Source organism: Epinephelus moara, chromosome 13 (genome assembly GCF_006386435.1).
Source record: "Epinephelus moara isolate mb chromosome 13, YSFRI_EMoa_1.0, whole genome shotgun sequence".
Taxonomy (NCBI): Eukaryota; Metazoa; Chordata; class Actinopteri; order Perciformes; family Serranidae; genus Epinephelus; species Epinephelus moara.
Genome location: NC_065518.1, coordinates 32,573,247 through 32,590,365, shown reverse-complemented (window position 1 = coordinate 32,590,365; position 17,119 = coordinate 32,573,247). Strand labels below are relative to the sequence as shown.

The 17,119-nt window shown below is 38.6% G+C and overlaps 1 protein-coding gene across 1 annotated transcript in view; it reads right to left on the bottom strand.

The window, feature by feature from the left end:
- Positions 1 to 759: 759 nt before the first annotated feature.
- The window catches only part of ipmkb (inositol polyphosphate multikinase b), a 49,062-nt gene continuing 32,702 nt past the window's right edge, over positions 760 to 17,119 (bottom strand). The window contains exons 5-6 of the mRNA XM_050059168.1: positions 16,430 to 16,511; positions 760 to 15,122 (exon numbers count right to left, since the gene is read on the bottom strand). Coding sequence (XP_049915125.1) covers positions 14,293 to 15,122; positions 16,430 to 16,511 — 912 coding nt within the window. The 3' untranslated portion in view covers positions 760 to 14,292. The remainder of the gene's footprint in view (positions 15,123 to 16,429; positions 16,512 to 17,119) is intronic.

The following is a 17,119-nucleotide window of genomic DNA, read 5'->3' as shown; positions in this document are numbered from 1 at the left end:
ACAAGGTTACAGTGACCATGACCTTTGACTACCATAATCAAATCACTTGGTCTTTAAGTGGGTGTTTTTTGCCAAATTTGGAAAAAAAAAAAAAATTTACCTCAAGGCATTTGTGAGATATTGCTTTCACTGGAATGAAACAGATGCAAGGTCACACTGACCTTGACCTTTGACTACCAAAATCTAACCAGCTCAGCATTGAGTCCAAGGGGGCGTTTGTGCCTAATTTGAGGAAATTCCTTCAAGGCGTTCTGGAGATATCGTGTTCACGAGAATGAGATGGACAGACAGATGGACAACCCAAAGATCATAATGCCTCCGGCTATGGCTATCACTGGTGTGGAGGCATAAATATGTTTTGTGAGGTCAAAGTGACCTCGACCTTTAACCCCCAAATTGTTATCACTTCATTGTTGCTTCTCAATGGACGTTTGTGCAAAATTTGAAAAGAATTCAGTCGAGTTCTTTAGATATTGCATACACGAGAATGAGACAGATGCAAGGTCACAGTGATCTTTGAACACCAATATCTGATCAATTCATCCTATGGTCAAAGTGGATGTTTGTATCAAATTTGAAGGAATTCCCTCAAGGCCTTGCTGAGATATCACCTTCATGAGAATGAGACATATGAACAGACAGACAACCTGAAAACATATGCCTCCAGCCACAGCTGTTGCCGCGTTGGAGGCATAACAAAATACTAAACGACAAGATCCAAAGTGCAAAAGATGTCCAGAAATGAGGCAGCTCATCAGACAGTTTGATTAATATTTTTATTGTTGAAAAAATAATGAGTATCAGGTTTGTAGTTACAGAGGGACTTTAACTGTGGAGTTCCTCTCCTTATGTACACTGATGATATTTGCTGTTCTGCTTCAGGCTCATTTCTAAGACATGTTAAATCCAGTATATCAAAATTCATACACTTCAAAGTCCACAATGAGAAGCTCACTTTCCACTAAAGGGCTCAACGGGGCACAGCAGGCTCAGTTTCTCATTAAACTCCATGTACTGGACTTCAGTCGGACATCTTTGTGTCAGCAGATAATCCACAGAAATCCAGTACGTGTAGAGAAGCTGAACTGTACCTGCCACTCTTGCAGTCCTTCAACAGGTTTTGTTTAAATAATGGCAGCCCAGCAACACCGCACCAGAAGCATTCACACTGCTCAGCTCTGATGCCCCATGAATGGCATTCCACAGTTAGCCACACTGAGCATTCACACCTGAAAGTTTCCATCAGGCATCACATGAAGACACTTAAGTGGATCAAAAGCTGAAGAAAAGTGTTGGAGGATATCACAGCCAGTCAGAACCATCCAATTATTTTTATGTGTACTTACAGAATGTTTTTAGCTCTAATGCTGCATTTTTGTCAGACAGGAAAGATTATAAATATTTTGAAAATTAATCATCTCAGATCTAAACTGGTGAATGCAGTTCAGATTAGTAAACATCTCTGATAAATGTAGTGAAAGATATGATTCATTTCTTTGAACCGTTGAGATGGCTCTTCCCATATGACATAAATGCAGCATTACAAACCCAGCTGACACAGCTGAAGGCTCACACATAAGGGAAAGTCAAATGGCTGACTGGCCTAGAAGACACTCATCTCTCATGACTCCCCCTTCACTTTTTTCTTCCTAGACTCCATTAAGGAACCACACTGCTGGTTTTGCATGTTTTACCCCATTTACTTGAGTTTTTTAGAACTGCTGTCCAGTTTTTAAAACATCTCGGGTTTCAGTTCTCAATGTGATAACAACATGATTAAAAGGGTGACTTAAGTATTTTTCAACCTGGACCTATTTTCCTATGTTTTTGTGTCGAAGTGACTAATGGGAACAACAATTTTTAAATTGGTACAGTAATGAGCGAGATGGGCGGCAGTGTAATCCCTGCCAGCAATTGAGCACAGTAAATTTCTGTCCATTAAAATGGCTGTTTGCCAATGACAGGCTCAGATTGTTATTCTAAGTGTGTGACAGCGTTATGGAAATGATCCCTACAGAGATAGATACTTATGTTAAAAAGTAAGAATCTTTTTGTTTAACAAGAAATTGCCCCGTAATCACCCTCGCCAAACCCACCAGACTCCATTTAAATAAACAATAATTCTAGCATGTATAGAGTCAGCACATTGTCACATCTGCGTAAATTAAAAGTTTATTTCAACCAAATCTGTTGACTTTGAAGGAGGTGCATTTTTACTATGTTAAAATTACTATTTTTTTAAACAGAGTCTGGTGGGTTTAGCGATAGCAATTTCAGGGCTGTTTCTGGTTAGACAAAAAGGATCTAAGTCTTAAACAAAAAGGTCTGTCTCTGTAGGGAGGCTTTCTGTAAAGTTGTCAGACACTTAAATAATCTGAGCCTGTCAGTGGCAAAAAGTGGATGTAAACTGACCCAGCTGGCCAGCTGATATTTGGTTGAATTTGGGTTATGTCAGGTGACCAAAAGTCAATGTCAGGACAACACCTAATTCCAATTTCAACTGATGTAGAATACTGAGGACAGATTACATTGATATTTTGTTGGTTTTGAGTTGTGTTGTTCTGTAACCAAAATCCAAAATTTTCCAAACATCTCATGCCAACGTCATCTTGATGTAGAATAATGACATTTAGTCATAAAGTACAGAGAATAAAACCCAACGAGTCTCATTCATGAAATGTGAGCAGAACTAATTTGTGTGTAAACTGTTCGCAGAAGGAAATGTACCTATATTTCGGCATTCATCAACAAATTACTAGCTCCAATGTTATCATTGGTACTCACAAAATCTACACCTGCTTCTGAGTGCTCACAGTGCCCGTGTAAAAAAGATATTGCACGTAAATGTTGCTTGTCATTATTAGAAATTAGAGTTTTATTTCATATTGTGCTCTGTTATGTTCACAATACATAGATGCTTGTGAAACAAGTAAGTCAAAAATGACGAGATTAGAAATGTAACACATTTGGATAAATTAGTTGTCATTTGGAAGATCTAAGCTTCAGATTGGTTTTGTTAAAAATGTGAATGAGTTATTTAAATCAACTTAATACAAAACTGGAAAACGCTGTTCTCTGAATAAATAAAATAACAAACCAACGCACTCCCCCTCTGCCATTTTTACGCAGTGTAGCCCCAAACTGCGTGTCATTTTTGTCTGATTTAATTATCAGACACGCAACATGGGAGACATAAACATAATTTCAAATTGAGAATCTGGCAGAGAGTTGGAGGGAGATGGTATACTATCTTGCTAACTTACTTGTTGTTAAACTTGGGTGGGTTATTGCCTACATTAGACTCTCTGTATTAAGATGTTTTAATAGTGGTTTAATTTTACAACAGTGACAAGCAATGCTGAGGCTTAGGGCAAACTGACAGAGAGGTCTCTCTGATGACGTCTGTCCGTCCTGGAAGAGGGATCCCTCCTCAGTTGCTCTTCCTGAGGTTTCTACCATTTTTTCCCCGTTAAAGGGTTGTTTTTTGTTGGGGAGTTTTTCCTTATCCGCTGTGAGGGTCCTAAGGACAGAGGGATGTCGTATGCTGTAAAGCCCTGTGAGGCAAATTGTGATTTGTGATATTGGGCTTCATAAATAAAATTGATTGATTAATTGATTGATGATGCAAGCAACATGCTCGTCTGCAGCAGAGAGCTGTGACTGGAAAAAGCTTCCTGTAGCTGTTGTGTTTTTTTTTTGTGTGTACTTGTGGGTTTTTTTGCATCTAGTTTCATGTCAAACTACTTTTGTATAACTTATTGGTTCTCTCAACAAAGGACATAGAATTATCCACACCTGTTAACTCCTTCCAAGCCTTTGATTTACCTGTCTCTAACACACCACTAATAACAGATAAAATAAAATGTTTTTCTCAACGCCACTTCACCTAAAACAACTTCAATCTCAGCATCGGACAAATTTTCTTTATCTCTCTCTCTCTTTCTTTCTTTGCTCCATGTTTGCAGGTTGACAGGATGCACCTATCCATAGTAATTGTCACCTCGATATATGGTGGTCACTGGCTATTCATGGATGGGATGTATGCTAATTGCTGACTAGCGGGAGTGCGCTGTGAATTTACGACCGATTGTCATATGAAATTTGCCATATGACTACTGGCTTATATGAAAATGAACTTTTTTTTTACATTTTAATTTTCATGTATTGTTGTAGACCTAAAGGGATTCTTACACATATAAAAAAAGAAAAAAAAGAAAAATTTCATCAACTAAAATGTGTGTCATATGTCTGGCCTGGTGCCTTTTCCTCTAATCACTAGATGGCTACAGTAGTCTTGAGTCCTCCTAGATAGGCTAGCTGTGGATTCCAAATCCAAAGAGGGAAAAGTCTCAGGGGAAAATAGATAATTTAATAGTGTGTGGACAAATTTATTTGCTTTCATCTGCAACATTGCAAAGTAATACCACATAATCAAAAATAGCTCAATGCAGAATAGCCACCTTCTACTAAAACATATTAATGAATGCTCATGTAACGCTATTAGTAATGTTGATAGACAAATTGAACTTAAAAGACTCTGTTACCTTTATTATGAGGCTCAAATATGTTTTTCAGCTCCAGACAGATTTTTTTCTTTTTCTTATTTGGTCAAAAATGGCTATTAGTTAAGTTTAGTGACCCCTGGTCTATCGTCTTTCTGACATCATTCTGACATCCAGTGCCAGCGGGGGACAGTGCACAAATGCTCAAGTGGTTCCTTTGCAGCCTGTCTTGCTCAATACTGGACAAATTTTTTAAAAAAAGTGATTGTCCCCATTAGTCACTTAGAGAGAAAACATGGGAAAATAGGGTCCAGGTTGAAAAACTCTGAAGTTGACCTTTAAGTTGATCTGCTATGATACTGACAAATATATCTTATTACAAGAATCATACCAAAAGAAGACCTGATTTAATATAACTAGTTATGAGATTGTACAGAATATCTTGAAAGTATGCTCTGAAAATGGGCAGCAGTGTACAGTAAACATCATTTGTGGCTAATGGTCTAAAACATGTCACACCACCTTTATGGTCCTTTCATGGTGAGCAACTGGTTATTTTGTTCACAGGAGAAAGAAAAACATATATCATACACTGGCTATTCCATTAGTCTGCAGTGTGTGATAGACAAATTAAAAAAAAAAAAGAAATAAAAGTTTCACTTACTACCTATCAACCTGTTAAAGAACAGAACTCATGTTCTGGCCTCTAATCAATCTTTCCCGGTCACAAGGAGAGCAGTTTACATGTAAACAAATGAGTAGAGCACAGAGAGCAGCATGAAGTCAGACCTAACACAGGTTCACTACTGTCTCATCTAATCACTGTCATTTTGCATCCTCAACATCAGTGGTGAAAAGTCAGAAAAACCTCTGCTGAGCACAGCTGGACTCACACTGCACACTCAGGTTGTGTTGTCATCAGTCAGGACTGGTCAGTGTGCTCCACTCTGAGATGACTCATGTAATGCAGTATGTTCAGTACATGTAATGGTGTTATATGAGTTTCCAGTATGGGTAAAGGTGCATACTGAGACATTCTGATGCAGAGGAGGTGGGCAGTGTTACTCTTCCCTGACTGTAGAGAAAAATCTACCATGCATCCCAAACATGCTACATCCATGTTTCTTACAATTCTGTTTCATTTGGCTTCAAATGTTACATTTAAAAGTGACCAGGTCTATCATGGCTGCGAGGTACAGGCCATGTCTGTGTTGCTGCAGGCAGACATCCATAAAGGTCTGACTGACCACATTTATGCATGTTTGAACCCCTTTACTTCAAACTGCATCTACTGTGTAGAATTATTTTGTCGTCTTCTGCTGCCTCAGCAGCCATTGGTGTCTATCCACTGCAGTATGAAAATCAACTACAGACCTGAAACATATTTTTCATAGATCGTCTGTCACATTTAGCCTGGACTGTGCCACTGAAATAATAATAGACCTTCACAGTGTTTCAATTATAACCAATTAATTTAGAAGTTAGAATAAATTAATTTAAGTGATGTATTATAAAACATTTTTTGAAAAATCATCAATTTTTAATTTGATTTCCTGACTTTAAATAATGAATGGAATAAAATGGAATTTTAAAATAAATCTGAAAAGCTCTTTAAAATGTTTATTTTTTTTCTTCTGCTTACCAGATTCCACAGTACAACTTAAATGCTGTAATATTTACAGTTATCATTTCATCACAGTGTCTTATATTGTCTATGTATGAGCAGTGTGCTGCAAAAACATAAAATGAACCACTGAGCAGGAGCTCTGATTGGTCAGATTTCTAAAATCCAACTATTATTACATTTAAAGGCAAATTAAGGTAACAGAATTAACTTGCAAATTTAATGAGCTTTTATTTTGTATTTTTTTTTAACTTTTACATTGGATCATTTAAATGCAAATGTAACCAGTCTTTTTATAATAGTGGTGATACATTGATCTGCATTAATGTTTTGATTTAGTGATCAATGATCCCTTATTATTGATACAAAGTGTAAAAAACAATTCATATTGTCATCTTTAAGATACACTTTTATCTGTGTCACCATTTCTGTTCAAGCACACCTCCTTCCTAAACATTCTAACAGTGCTAGCGGCCTAGCATCAGGCAGACAATTGAATTACTGTAAATCAAATTGAAATTGTGTTGTGGCAGACTTAAAATCGTATTGTTGTCTAAAGAATCAATATAATACCTTATTGTGATAACACCTGCAGTGCTGGGGAATAACTAGTTACAAGAAACAGAGTTAAATAATTAAATTACAAAATAAATGTAACTGTAATCTGTTATAGTTACTAAGAAAAATATGTAATTAATGGTCCCATATTGTAAAAAGTCAGATTTCCATGTCTCTTTTATTATAAAGCAGGTATAGGTGCTGTGTAAGTTATCTGAAAGTATCAAAACACTCAATCCACACAAAAATGCACACAGTCTGTCCACTTGGTAGGAATTTGCTTCTAATCACGGCTTTACATTGACTTTAAATGTAATTCATTTGCACTAATTCTTTTATTTGCACCTGGTGTGAACACAACATAAGGGATTACATTCCAATATAATCGTTTTGGTAAAAACCTTTCATGTACAATAGAACATTCATTCTGTTGCTTTGCATCTTTTCATTGTGCAGGAATGTCTACTTTTGGCACATTTTGGGCAACGTGGATAAGCAGAGGCGTTGAAACAAATTTGAGTACAACACTCATGAGCTTATGTTTCAGAACTTTTATTTCCCCGTTTAAAACATTTGTTAGAAAAGTACTCAAAAAGTAATCAAATGTAATAAGTGACATTACTTTGATGAAGTTATTAAAATAGTTACCTAACTTATTTTTAACAGGGTGACTTGTAATCTGTAACTTATTACATTTCAACAGTAACCTTCCCAACAGTTGTCAACTGTGATTGTGATCCCTAGTTTGTAATTTCTTTTTTGAATTGATCACTTTACCAATTGCATACACTGTAAAAGCCTTTAATTATACCAATGGCACACTCCACCCTCATACTGAACATCTTGTCTGCCTCTACTTTGGTTATGTTGTGTGGTAATTCACTGACTCAGACTTTATTTTAAAATCAGTCTGCATGTTAAAATAACTGTAAAACATTAAAAGGTATAATATAAAAATATAATGTGAACTGGAAACCACTGGCTGCTTGATAGGCAGCTGCAAAACCATATTCAGCAATACAACACCATGTTGTTTCAGCTGTAATGTAAAGAAGGAATGATATGTAATAAAACACTTGTGTCATCCTTTAAAAGGACTAAAGGAACAGAGCAGATGTGCTGTTGGTGATTCTGCGCACCTCCACTGACAGAGAAGGTCTCAGTAACATGAGCTGCTCTTCTGATTTTTACACTGATGGAAGGGAGTTTAAGTCAAAGGTTGCATCACTATTAAATCAATGCCATTAACAATGCCCTGTATATAAATGCATGATATGGTGTTTGTTGGTTAGCCATGACACAACAGGCTAGAAACAAAGAGGAGATTCACAAAGCTGCCGGAATGATTAATAATCAATATTCAAACCACAGAGACGACATGGAGACATTAACAGAAAATAAGGCAGTGAAAAAAAACAACAACTCTAAGTCCTGTAAACATTCTTCAAAAGACTCCTTAACTTTTTACGCTGATTAACAAAAAAATCAATCTTATGAAAAAGAAACAACATTAGAGAAAATATTATTTTCTAATAGTTCGCAATCTCTTTTGGTTCAGATTAAAATCAAAATAGCATTTAATTGAGTTATTTTACAAAAGATCAGGATTCTCATACTATTGATTATATTCATATATTACAAGCTACATAAACTGAAGAGACTTGTGCATATTATTGGCTTATATCAAAGTCTGGGGTTGTGTATTGGAGCGTGATGTTTTAAAGCAGCTCCAGAGTTAATGAGGAGAGCAGACGCTGGAGTCAGTAAACCTTTACAGAAACCATAACACCAGACAGTGAGACAAAACAACTGCTCAGCCTGTAGGATGATAAAGTCAAAACAATGTACAGCAAATGATCTTAAAAAGCTTAGAGCTTAAAAATAAGCGGTTGACTTTTTGAAAGTGAGGAATTAAATCGTGAAAAATGATTTGCCCAGTGTGTGAAGACAGAATATTTCATTTGCTGTCACCACACTGGAGAGTAGAACTGACTAACACAGGACTGAGTGCAGATCAGACTGAGGTGGGGAGAGCTGCTGTGAAAGCGGCAGTCTGACTTTCAATATATTACCAAACATATTTGGACTCTTCAAATTCTGCCTGGAATGAAATAAGTTGGTGAATTGACTTGAAATGAATCTAATAACTACAAACCAGACTGAACTGCATTGTTCCTCCTGCTCAATCAGGTGTGTTTCTCCATGAAAAGTTATTTTTGGCTGTGACCACTACATGTCACTCTCAGGATAAAGATGTTAATAAATGTTTGACAGAGTAAACAGAGTTTGAGCTTGAAGGTTCATTCTAGAGCAGTGGTTCCCAACTGCTGGGCCACGGTCCAAAAGTGGCTTGCAGTTCACTCTGAATGGACCATAAGTGACTCGCAAACTGAATTTCCAGCACAGAGCTTTTATTGTGAAGTGTGGTTTCCTGCTGTAGAGTGAGTGACTTATGGACAGCTACTTGACAGAGTCAGTGAACTAGCTTGACGACATGGCCAAATGCAAGTATGACGCTGAATGTATTTAATTGTGTGACCTCGAACTAATGACTAGGGTGAAATCTGGACTGCATGCCTGGACCAGTTGGGAACCACTGTTCTAAAAGATGTAAATAGCAGTTTTTAAAAAAAAAAAACTTATCAGAAGGTCCACTTACAGGGTTCTCTCACATTTTTACCAATGACTTTTTTCATAACATTGTTTCCCCATAATTTGTCCATATTTGACCCCATTTTCATGACTTTATTTAAGTAGATTAAAATGTGTAGGTCTACGGAATGATACAGCCATACTCTCAGGCTTTTGCAGATAAGCAAACTGCAACCGCCTGCTAACTTTTCACTCATTAAACATTCCTGCTTCAATCTAGCTGCATAGTTATGCCCATTGTTAATAAACCAGACTAGCACATATGGGCACTGTGCAACTGCCAAGGCTACGCTGATTTTGGGGGATAGAAAACTAAAGATCCTGTAGATACCACTGCAGTTTGATCTGATCAGATCAAGTTGACAAGTTTGTATGCATTTATTTCTTGTTAAAAAAACTTTTGTTTTAATGCTAACTCGCCTGAGCCCGAGTGTACACGACAGCTTAAGTTAATTAAGGTTGTTTGCTATCATGTCTCGTTACTCTTTGTCTTGTCATGACCCAACACAGTGGGTGGATATTGATTATCTGGACATCTATTTATGTATAGATGTTGGATCACAATATCTATTGGGTATCATAAGGCTAAGCGATGTCTGTAAATAACTAAACTCTTAACAGCTGACTGTTTGATCTACAGGCTGAGATTTAGATGGTGACGGTAGTCTGATGCTGTATGACTGTAACATATCTGCAGCAGCCTCCACTCAAGCTAACATTAGCTCTCCACCAGTAGTCACTGTCACCAACATCATTTAGCTGTTTACCAAATTAACAGTGAATATTGGCGTATCTTATGTGCCTCAGATCTCAGTCTGAGAGCCTTGGTTAACCCACTACACAACAGCTTTTCAGCATTTTCCTGTTTCTCTGATGTGACTGTGCATTTTTTTCCCCCAAAAGGGAACGTGGCCTTGGCAATAACGTAAGCCAGTCTGGTCTATGTGTATCACAAGATACTAGTGACATTTCCGCAATCAGGCAGCGCAGCACTAGATTTTAAATTACTAATACAGGGAACAGATTTCATGTAACATTAGACATGTTCTGGGATATTATGAAAATATTTTACATAATAGCCAAAACAATGTATATTCCACATATTTTCCCCAAAAAACATTCTGTTAATTACAAACCATTTCCAGGCCTGGAAAACTGTTTATCTAATTTCTCCAGGATTTTCATGACCGTGTGGACCCTGCACATACTAATTTTTTTCCCAGAGCTGTATCTTGTGGTCCTCAACTGTGGATTAAACACAATCTACTGATGAAGGTCCTGAGATGAGGCTGAAAGCTCCAGAAGTGTGGACCTTGTTATAAATTGTTTTTCTTAAATGAAGTTTAATTTGGAGGGAATAATAAGGAAGTAATAATTGCAGGAAAACACTTAATTCAGTTTCACTTAACTTTGACATCGTACATAAACATGTTAGAATTGTCAAATGTATACAGAATATCTCCAGCATCAGTCTGTGTACCAGCCTGAAAACCTGTATTAGTCAACCCTACCAAATATGACTTCAACAAAAACAAAAAAACATAACTGACTTAAACTTGTTTCTCAAGCTGAGATTAGTGTAAAAAGGACATGCTGACTTCTGTTTACTGGCAGCCAGTATTCTGACACTCCTGTCCATCTGCTTCAAGCCTAAATAAACCAAACAATACAATAAAACATGACATGAAACCATTCAGTTGCTGTCTTTCTTCTCTTTAGCATTCTGTCACTCTGCGGTGAGTCTGTCAGTCAACTCGCATTAAAGCAGCATGTTTCAAATATCTTTTTACTACAATCTTAAAATCCTTGGAGAAGTCCTATGATGAGAACCATTCACAGCACATCATGTGTCATACAGTATAACATGTTGCTTCTGTCAAACCCCCAAAACACTTTCAATCATCTTTCCACAGTTTTGAGAGGGAACTGCTTGAGTTTCCTATTGTTGCCTGTTTATAATTCAATTCATTACATTTTAATAACTTAAAATCAAACTACATTAACTCATGGTTAATGCTAGAACAATGGCACTGAACCCATGAGCAATGTTACCTTATAATGTAAGTTTGAGAAAAAAAAAAAAAAAAAAAAGAAAAAAAAATCTGGAGTACAAGGTATGACATCAGCAATTTAGTGCCGTTCCTAAAACTAGGGCGGGGGGTGGGGGGCACCATATCACTGGATTAAACACAGCAAAGAGCACAGGCTCCTGGGGGGAAGGTGGAGGGGGAGGGGTTGATTTGGCAGCTGAACATGTACAACAATTAAAACAGCAATGGTAAAAGATAATACCACATGGAAGGTCATTGTAAAGTTAGGCAAGTCAAAAACACGACCCCAAGGTCAACATGGATGAGATAAGGACAATCATGAGATAAAATCAACATAGAGTAAGACGATATAAAACAATCGTTTAGAACCGAACAACCAGACAGCATGAGGATCATCTTGCTGAGAAGATAATAGTAGTAATATTAAGCATTTCTTCTTACAGTAAATTTACCTGAGTTAGATACCTGTAGACAGTGGTTAAAACAAAAACACAAAAAGGACGACCGGACTTGAACCTCAACAGTCTCCAGACTTCTTGTTTTACCCGATGCTCACAGATTTCAAGCCAATCTAAATGATCCAAATCCAGTACATCACTGTGGATGCCCAGGATGCCGATAAAAGAAAAAGGTTTCAATTTTGGGTGTAGGTAGTTTTCCATTTGGACTGCATAATCCAAAGTACACCTTGTCTTAACCAAAACACACACAAAACTCTTTTTGCTGATTCTCTTTTCAGAGTATATCTTTTAAAACTAGTGGATCCGCCCACACCCTGATCACAAAATTCAAGGATGGACCAGCCATTACAAAAATTACTGTAGAATCCTGAGGACCCAATCCCAATCCAGGGAGCTGTTAAAATTGCTTATCATAACAGCTACTGACATTGTATGCAACATCTCTATGACAACTGAACAAATTCCATCTGCTGATGGATACCTGCAGGAGAATGGAAGCTAATATAGAGGATCAGGATTGGGGCCTGAGGCAGGAATCTTTGATTGGATTGTATCGACTGATCAATTTCCCATCCTTATGCCTGATTCACACTACACATTTCTGTCTGTTCTGACAGTCGCTATGTTAGATTACACGTTTGTGGAGTCATAAAATCGTGCCATGACTTGGCCGACAGACATGACAGACTACATGATGGTCCACACCAATCATTCCATGTCGTCTTTCACAACATGTGTGACGTCATCGGGCTATTGTTGTTCTATTTTTTATTAGTTATGCTATTATTTCAGTCACTGTGTCTGTTCATGTGCCAGCCAAAATGTTGTTGTAGTAACGTAAAAAGCTACATTTGAAGTACCACATTAAAAACTGTGCGAGTCACTGAATCCTCCACAACAAATTCCTACAAATGTTTCACAATAAAAGCCTTTTTATTAAATGAAGGGATTCTCTCAACCGAAGTTATAAAGGGCTTTTAATGTCAAACAGATACAGCAAGTGTTACGTTTTAAATGACGGTGCGATGCATTAACTTTTACATTTACAATGTAGTCTGTTTCAAATGAAGCTGGTACCCTCTGCAGTTGAGTGGTGAGTAAAGGCCCGGACACTATTTATTAATTCTGTTTCTTTATATACTCCATCATGAAGAAATAACATTCTTTGCTAGCTTGATGCTAATGGCAGTACTCAACAGGTTGCTGAAGTGCCTCTGCTGTTACAAGCCATAATTTTTCCCCTTTTTACTCTGTGTGGTAACATCCCTAGAGGAAATATCTAAAAGGGTGGGGTGCTGTTGACATACTTTTGTCTATGACAGCAGATCGCTCTGTTTCTATTGATAAAAGTGACAGCTGTGATGGAAGAGGTCGTCAACAGCAAAAGAGAATCAAACATGCTAGACTTTCTGTTGGAACGTCGTGAGGCATCCCAGACGTGGCATTGGTTGTCATCTACTGTGACACACTACACAAGATGAAACAATGGATTATCGCATATGACACTCCTTGCCGTTCATTATCCGAGCTGACACTGTACGACGCTGCGTCGGGGTATAATTGGGCTGATATCGTGTACTGTGAACCTGGCATTAGCTTGCGTTTAACACGTCAGTTGTCAAAAATTTTATGGTTTTAGTTCAGCTACTACGCTTGCATGTTGACAGGTTAATCACAGTGACAACTGAGCAAACTCCTATAGCTGATGTTAAATGTATCACCTGTTTATACCTGGTATTAACATGTGTCCGGGGTGAATCGATTGCAAGTAGACAGCGCTAAATATAAGTGTAATGACAACCAAGACACATTGTGATCTGATCACTCAAACCATTGGCCGAGGTGGTCTGGGACACATTTGACTACATATCTTTTGTAGTGTAAACACTAATGCGTCCTAAAGTATCACCAACAAGGACTACATATTGCCCAGCAAATACCTAATTTGAGGTGTACTGATATGCAGCTTTAACAGAAACCTAGCAGCTATTTTCATTGGCTATGGTATGAAAATGTTTGTCGAACCCTATTTTCTATGAATACATTTCAATCGGACTTAAGGTAAAGTGACAAATTGTGTGAGCATCGGTAACTCCTGCAGCTGAAGGTGTTGTGTTTAAGTACAGGGTCGCAATGCCTTCATGGATTGATTAGTGCATGTAGTGCTGCTGATCACAGGAAAACACAACTGTAAGCCTCTACTATCTCCACCTCGCTCACAGACAGACAGACACACACAAACACAGACACACACATGACTGGCGGACCATCACAAACAGGTGAGATGATGATGATGGTTCTGTTTTAATATTCACTTCTTTGATTTTTCCCTCTCTCCTTTGAAGGTTTTAGTCTTTTGAGAAGAAAGGAAGGCCGACAGGAGGGAGACAGTGGTTCACTGAGCAGGTGAGGAGGTAAAGAGGAGGTCTGGAGGAGTGAGAGCTCTAGGCGGTGTCACACAGGATCTGCTCCAGCACTGTCAGCAGGTGTTTGAGGCCGTAGATGTAGCCGTGATCGTGGCTTTCGCTCTGGAAAACGTGGGCAAAGTCAATCATCCTGACCTCCACCTCCGTGTCTCCTCCATTCCCCTCTGTTGCATCGCCTCCTTGTCTTTTTGCTTCCACATCCTCGTTGTCCTCCTCCCTCCTCCTCCTGCCTCTGTCCTCCCTCTCTCCATCCTCATCCTCCTGTTCCAGTTGTGATTTGTTTCCGTTTCCGTTTGGTGGTTGTTGCGACTCACCTGTTCTTTTCCACACAGAGTTGTCTTCTTTACACAGTGCTGAGATGCTGCCTCCAGAAACTGAGCTGGCTGTTGTCTCCACAACGTCGCTGTCTCCACTGTTGCCATGGAGAAGACCCTTGGCGCAGTGGTGACGGCCACCTTTCCTGTGGTTGGTGTAAATGGTGCTCAGACTGTAGTCCCAGGGTACTGGCACCTGAATGTTGTTGTTGTTGTTCTCAGCCACTTCCTCTTCCTGCCCCGCCCCTTCCTGTCTCGCTTTCCCCTCCCCGCCCCGACCGCTGTCGCCCGCCGATGGCAGCGTTGCGGTTTTCCCTGCAGTCGGGCTGATTGATGGGGTGCTTAGAAGTGAAGAAAGAGAGGATGAGGAGGAAGAGGAGGGAAGGCCCTCGTAGACGAAGAGGAGGGAGCTGGCGTAGAAGGTCAGCTGGTGCTGCGACTCAAACCAGCGGAGGATACACTGCACTCTGCGGATGCTGGCTGACACTGCATCCTTCCTCAGACTAACACCGTTATGGAAGAATTTAGCCAGGCCTGAAGGAGAGGAGAGAGTTTTACACACTTGTGTCTGGTTGGCTGTTTTTCTCTTAGCATAGAGACAAGTACGATTGCCTGAGTTTGTAAGCTAGCATGCTTTTCTGGCTATTCTGACCCACAATCCACTATGCAGCGATACGCCACATTGACTGAGCCCCAAACAGCTTGACAGCCTATTGACAGCTCTCACAAGCCGCAATGATGGATGACAGCGAATTCAAGTGACCCATGACCAGTCAAATAGTAATAATAGGAATAGTGACTGTTTAAGTGAACAAAATAATCATAAATATTACAAACAACAATAGGAGATAACTATTAAAATAACAATGACGGAGAACTGCAGATGTAATTTCACTGTCACAAATATCACGTTATAATCTATAATCTATGCAGTTACAACTTAAAGTTACACTACATACACTGAAAAGTAACAACAGCAGAGGTCTCAGTAAGTGGCATATGTTTTGTCTCCAAGGTAATGGAAATAAAAGTAAGAGGGTCAAAGTTCAGGGTATAATGTTATATGACAGTAGCAAGTCTCGATTGTGTGCATACTGCATGCAACAGTACGTACTTTTAAAGGGCAGCTGCAGTACCTACTAAAAGTAAAAAGAAAAAGCTGATTCAGAACGCATCACATGTGTTGGGTTAGAATGAGAAGATTTCCTTCAGAAAGGACTCTCTGACAGAAAGCCCAGAAGTTTAACTTATCCCATGTGCTGTTTTATGTGTGTTAGTGGAGTCACTTTAAAGTAAACTTTACTGCACTTACTGATAACTGGTAACAATTATTAACATTATTTTTGTGTTGTTTTAATCTTTTATGGCCAATGCAAAAAAAAAAAAGCAAGGGGCGGCAGCTTCTTCTGTAACAAATTGTGTTGAATGGGAATATAATATCATCTCATATCGATCACAGGCCCCTGAATTAAATCGAAATTGTATTGTGGCAGACTTTGTGAAATTGGTAAATGTCATATCGTTGGTAGACACAGGGCGCTAAAATGATCCTTCAACTTCTAAATGAAAATCTAATGTTTTAGTGAGCTACAGCATTTCTGCCCTTGGTTACATATTGTGGCATCAACTGTTTTCCCCTCTGGTGGGCGTGGTTCTCAGAGTATGACACCCTGCGCTCTGTCTCTATACATGTGATTAAACATGTGATCACTTGAGGGTTATTCTAGAAGGTTATATTTCACATTTCACTGTCAGTGGTAGTGAGTCACTTTTTAAATGTGTTAGTGAAAACCTCAGAATTCATGCACACACACACAAATGCATAACAGACACACACATACCATCTTTTATGGTGTCCTTCACCAGTCCCCTCCCGTAGTGCTGGTCGTACGAGTCAAATGTGTCACTGCACATCTTATACACCTGAAATAGAAAATAGAGAATAGATAAAGATAAAGAATAGACAAATTATATTAAGAGTAAGCTGTGTTTGTGTTGCTCCTTGTCCCTAAAACACATTATATGCTATGCTCAGATATGTTAGACTTACATAGAACTGACACAAATAATCCAGCTCCTATTGCTCAGATCCTCCCTCCCTGTTAAGGTTTCTTAACAATAAAATCAGTTGCACAAAACACCCTAAGGCTTCTCCTTGAGGTTTCTTTAAAATGTTTATAAGTGTTTATGGTTTTCTCCTTGTCTTGGTCTTATACATAAGGAATCCCTTGACTGTTTCTGTTATTTGGGGATCAAATTTACTTTGTAGTTTTTTGCTTTCTGTGATTGTATTTCTCCAGAAGTATATCTTTTCCACCTCTGACCAATATGGGTTTTCTTGTCTTCTTTTCTTCTGCCATTTTTCACTATGTAACTAACAGATAACTTTGTGAGACGGAAACAGGCATCACAAGTCTTGTCTCTCTGTCTCTGTCTCTCTTTCCGTCTCATTGTGTGATACGGATTACTGTTAATTTATTATGCTGATCTGTTCTGTACGACATCTATTGCACGTCTGTCCGTCCTGGAAG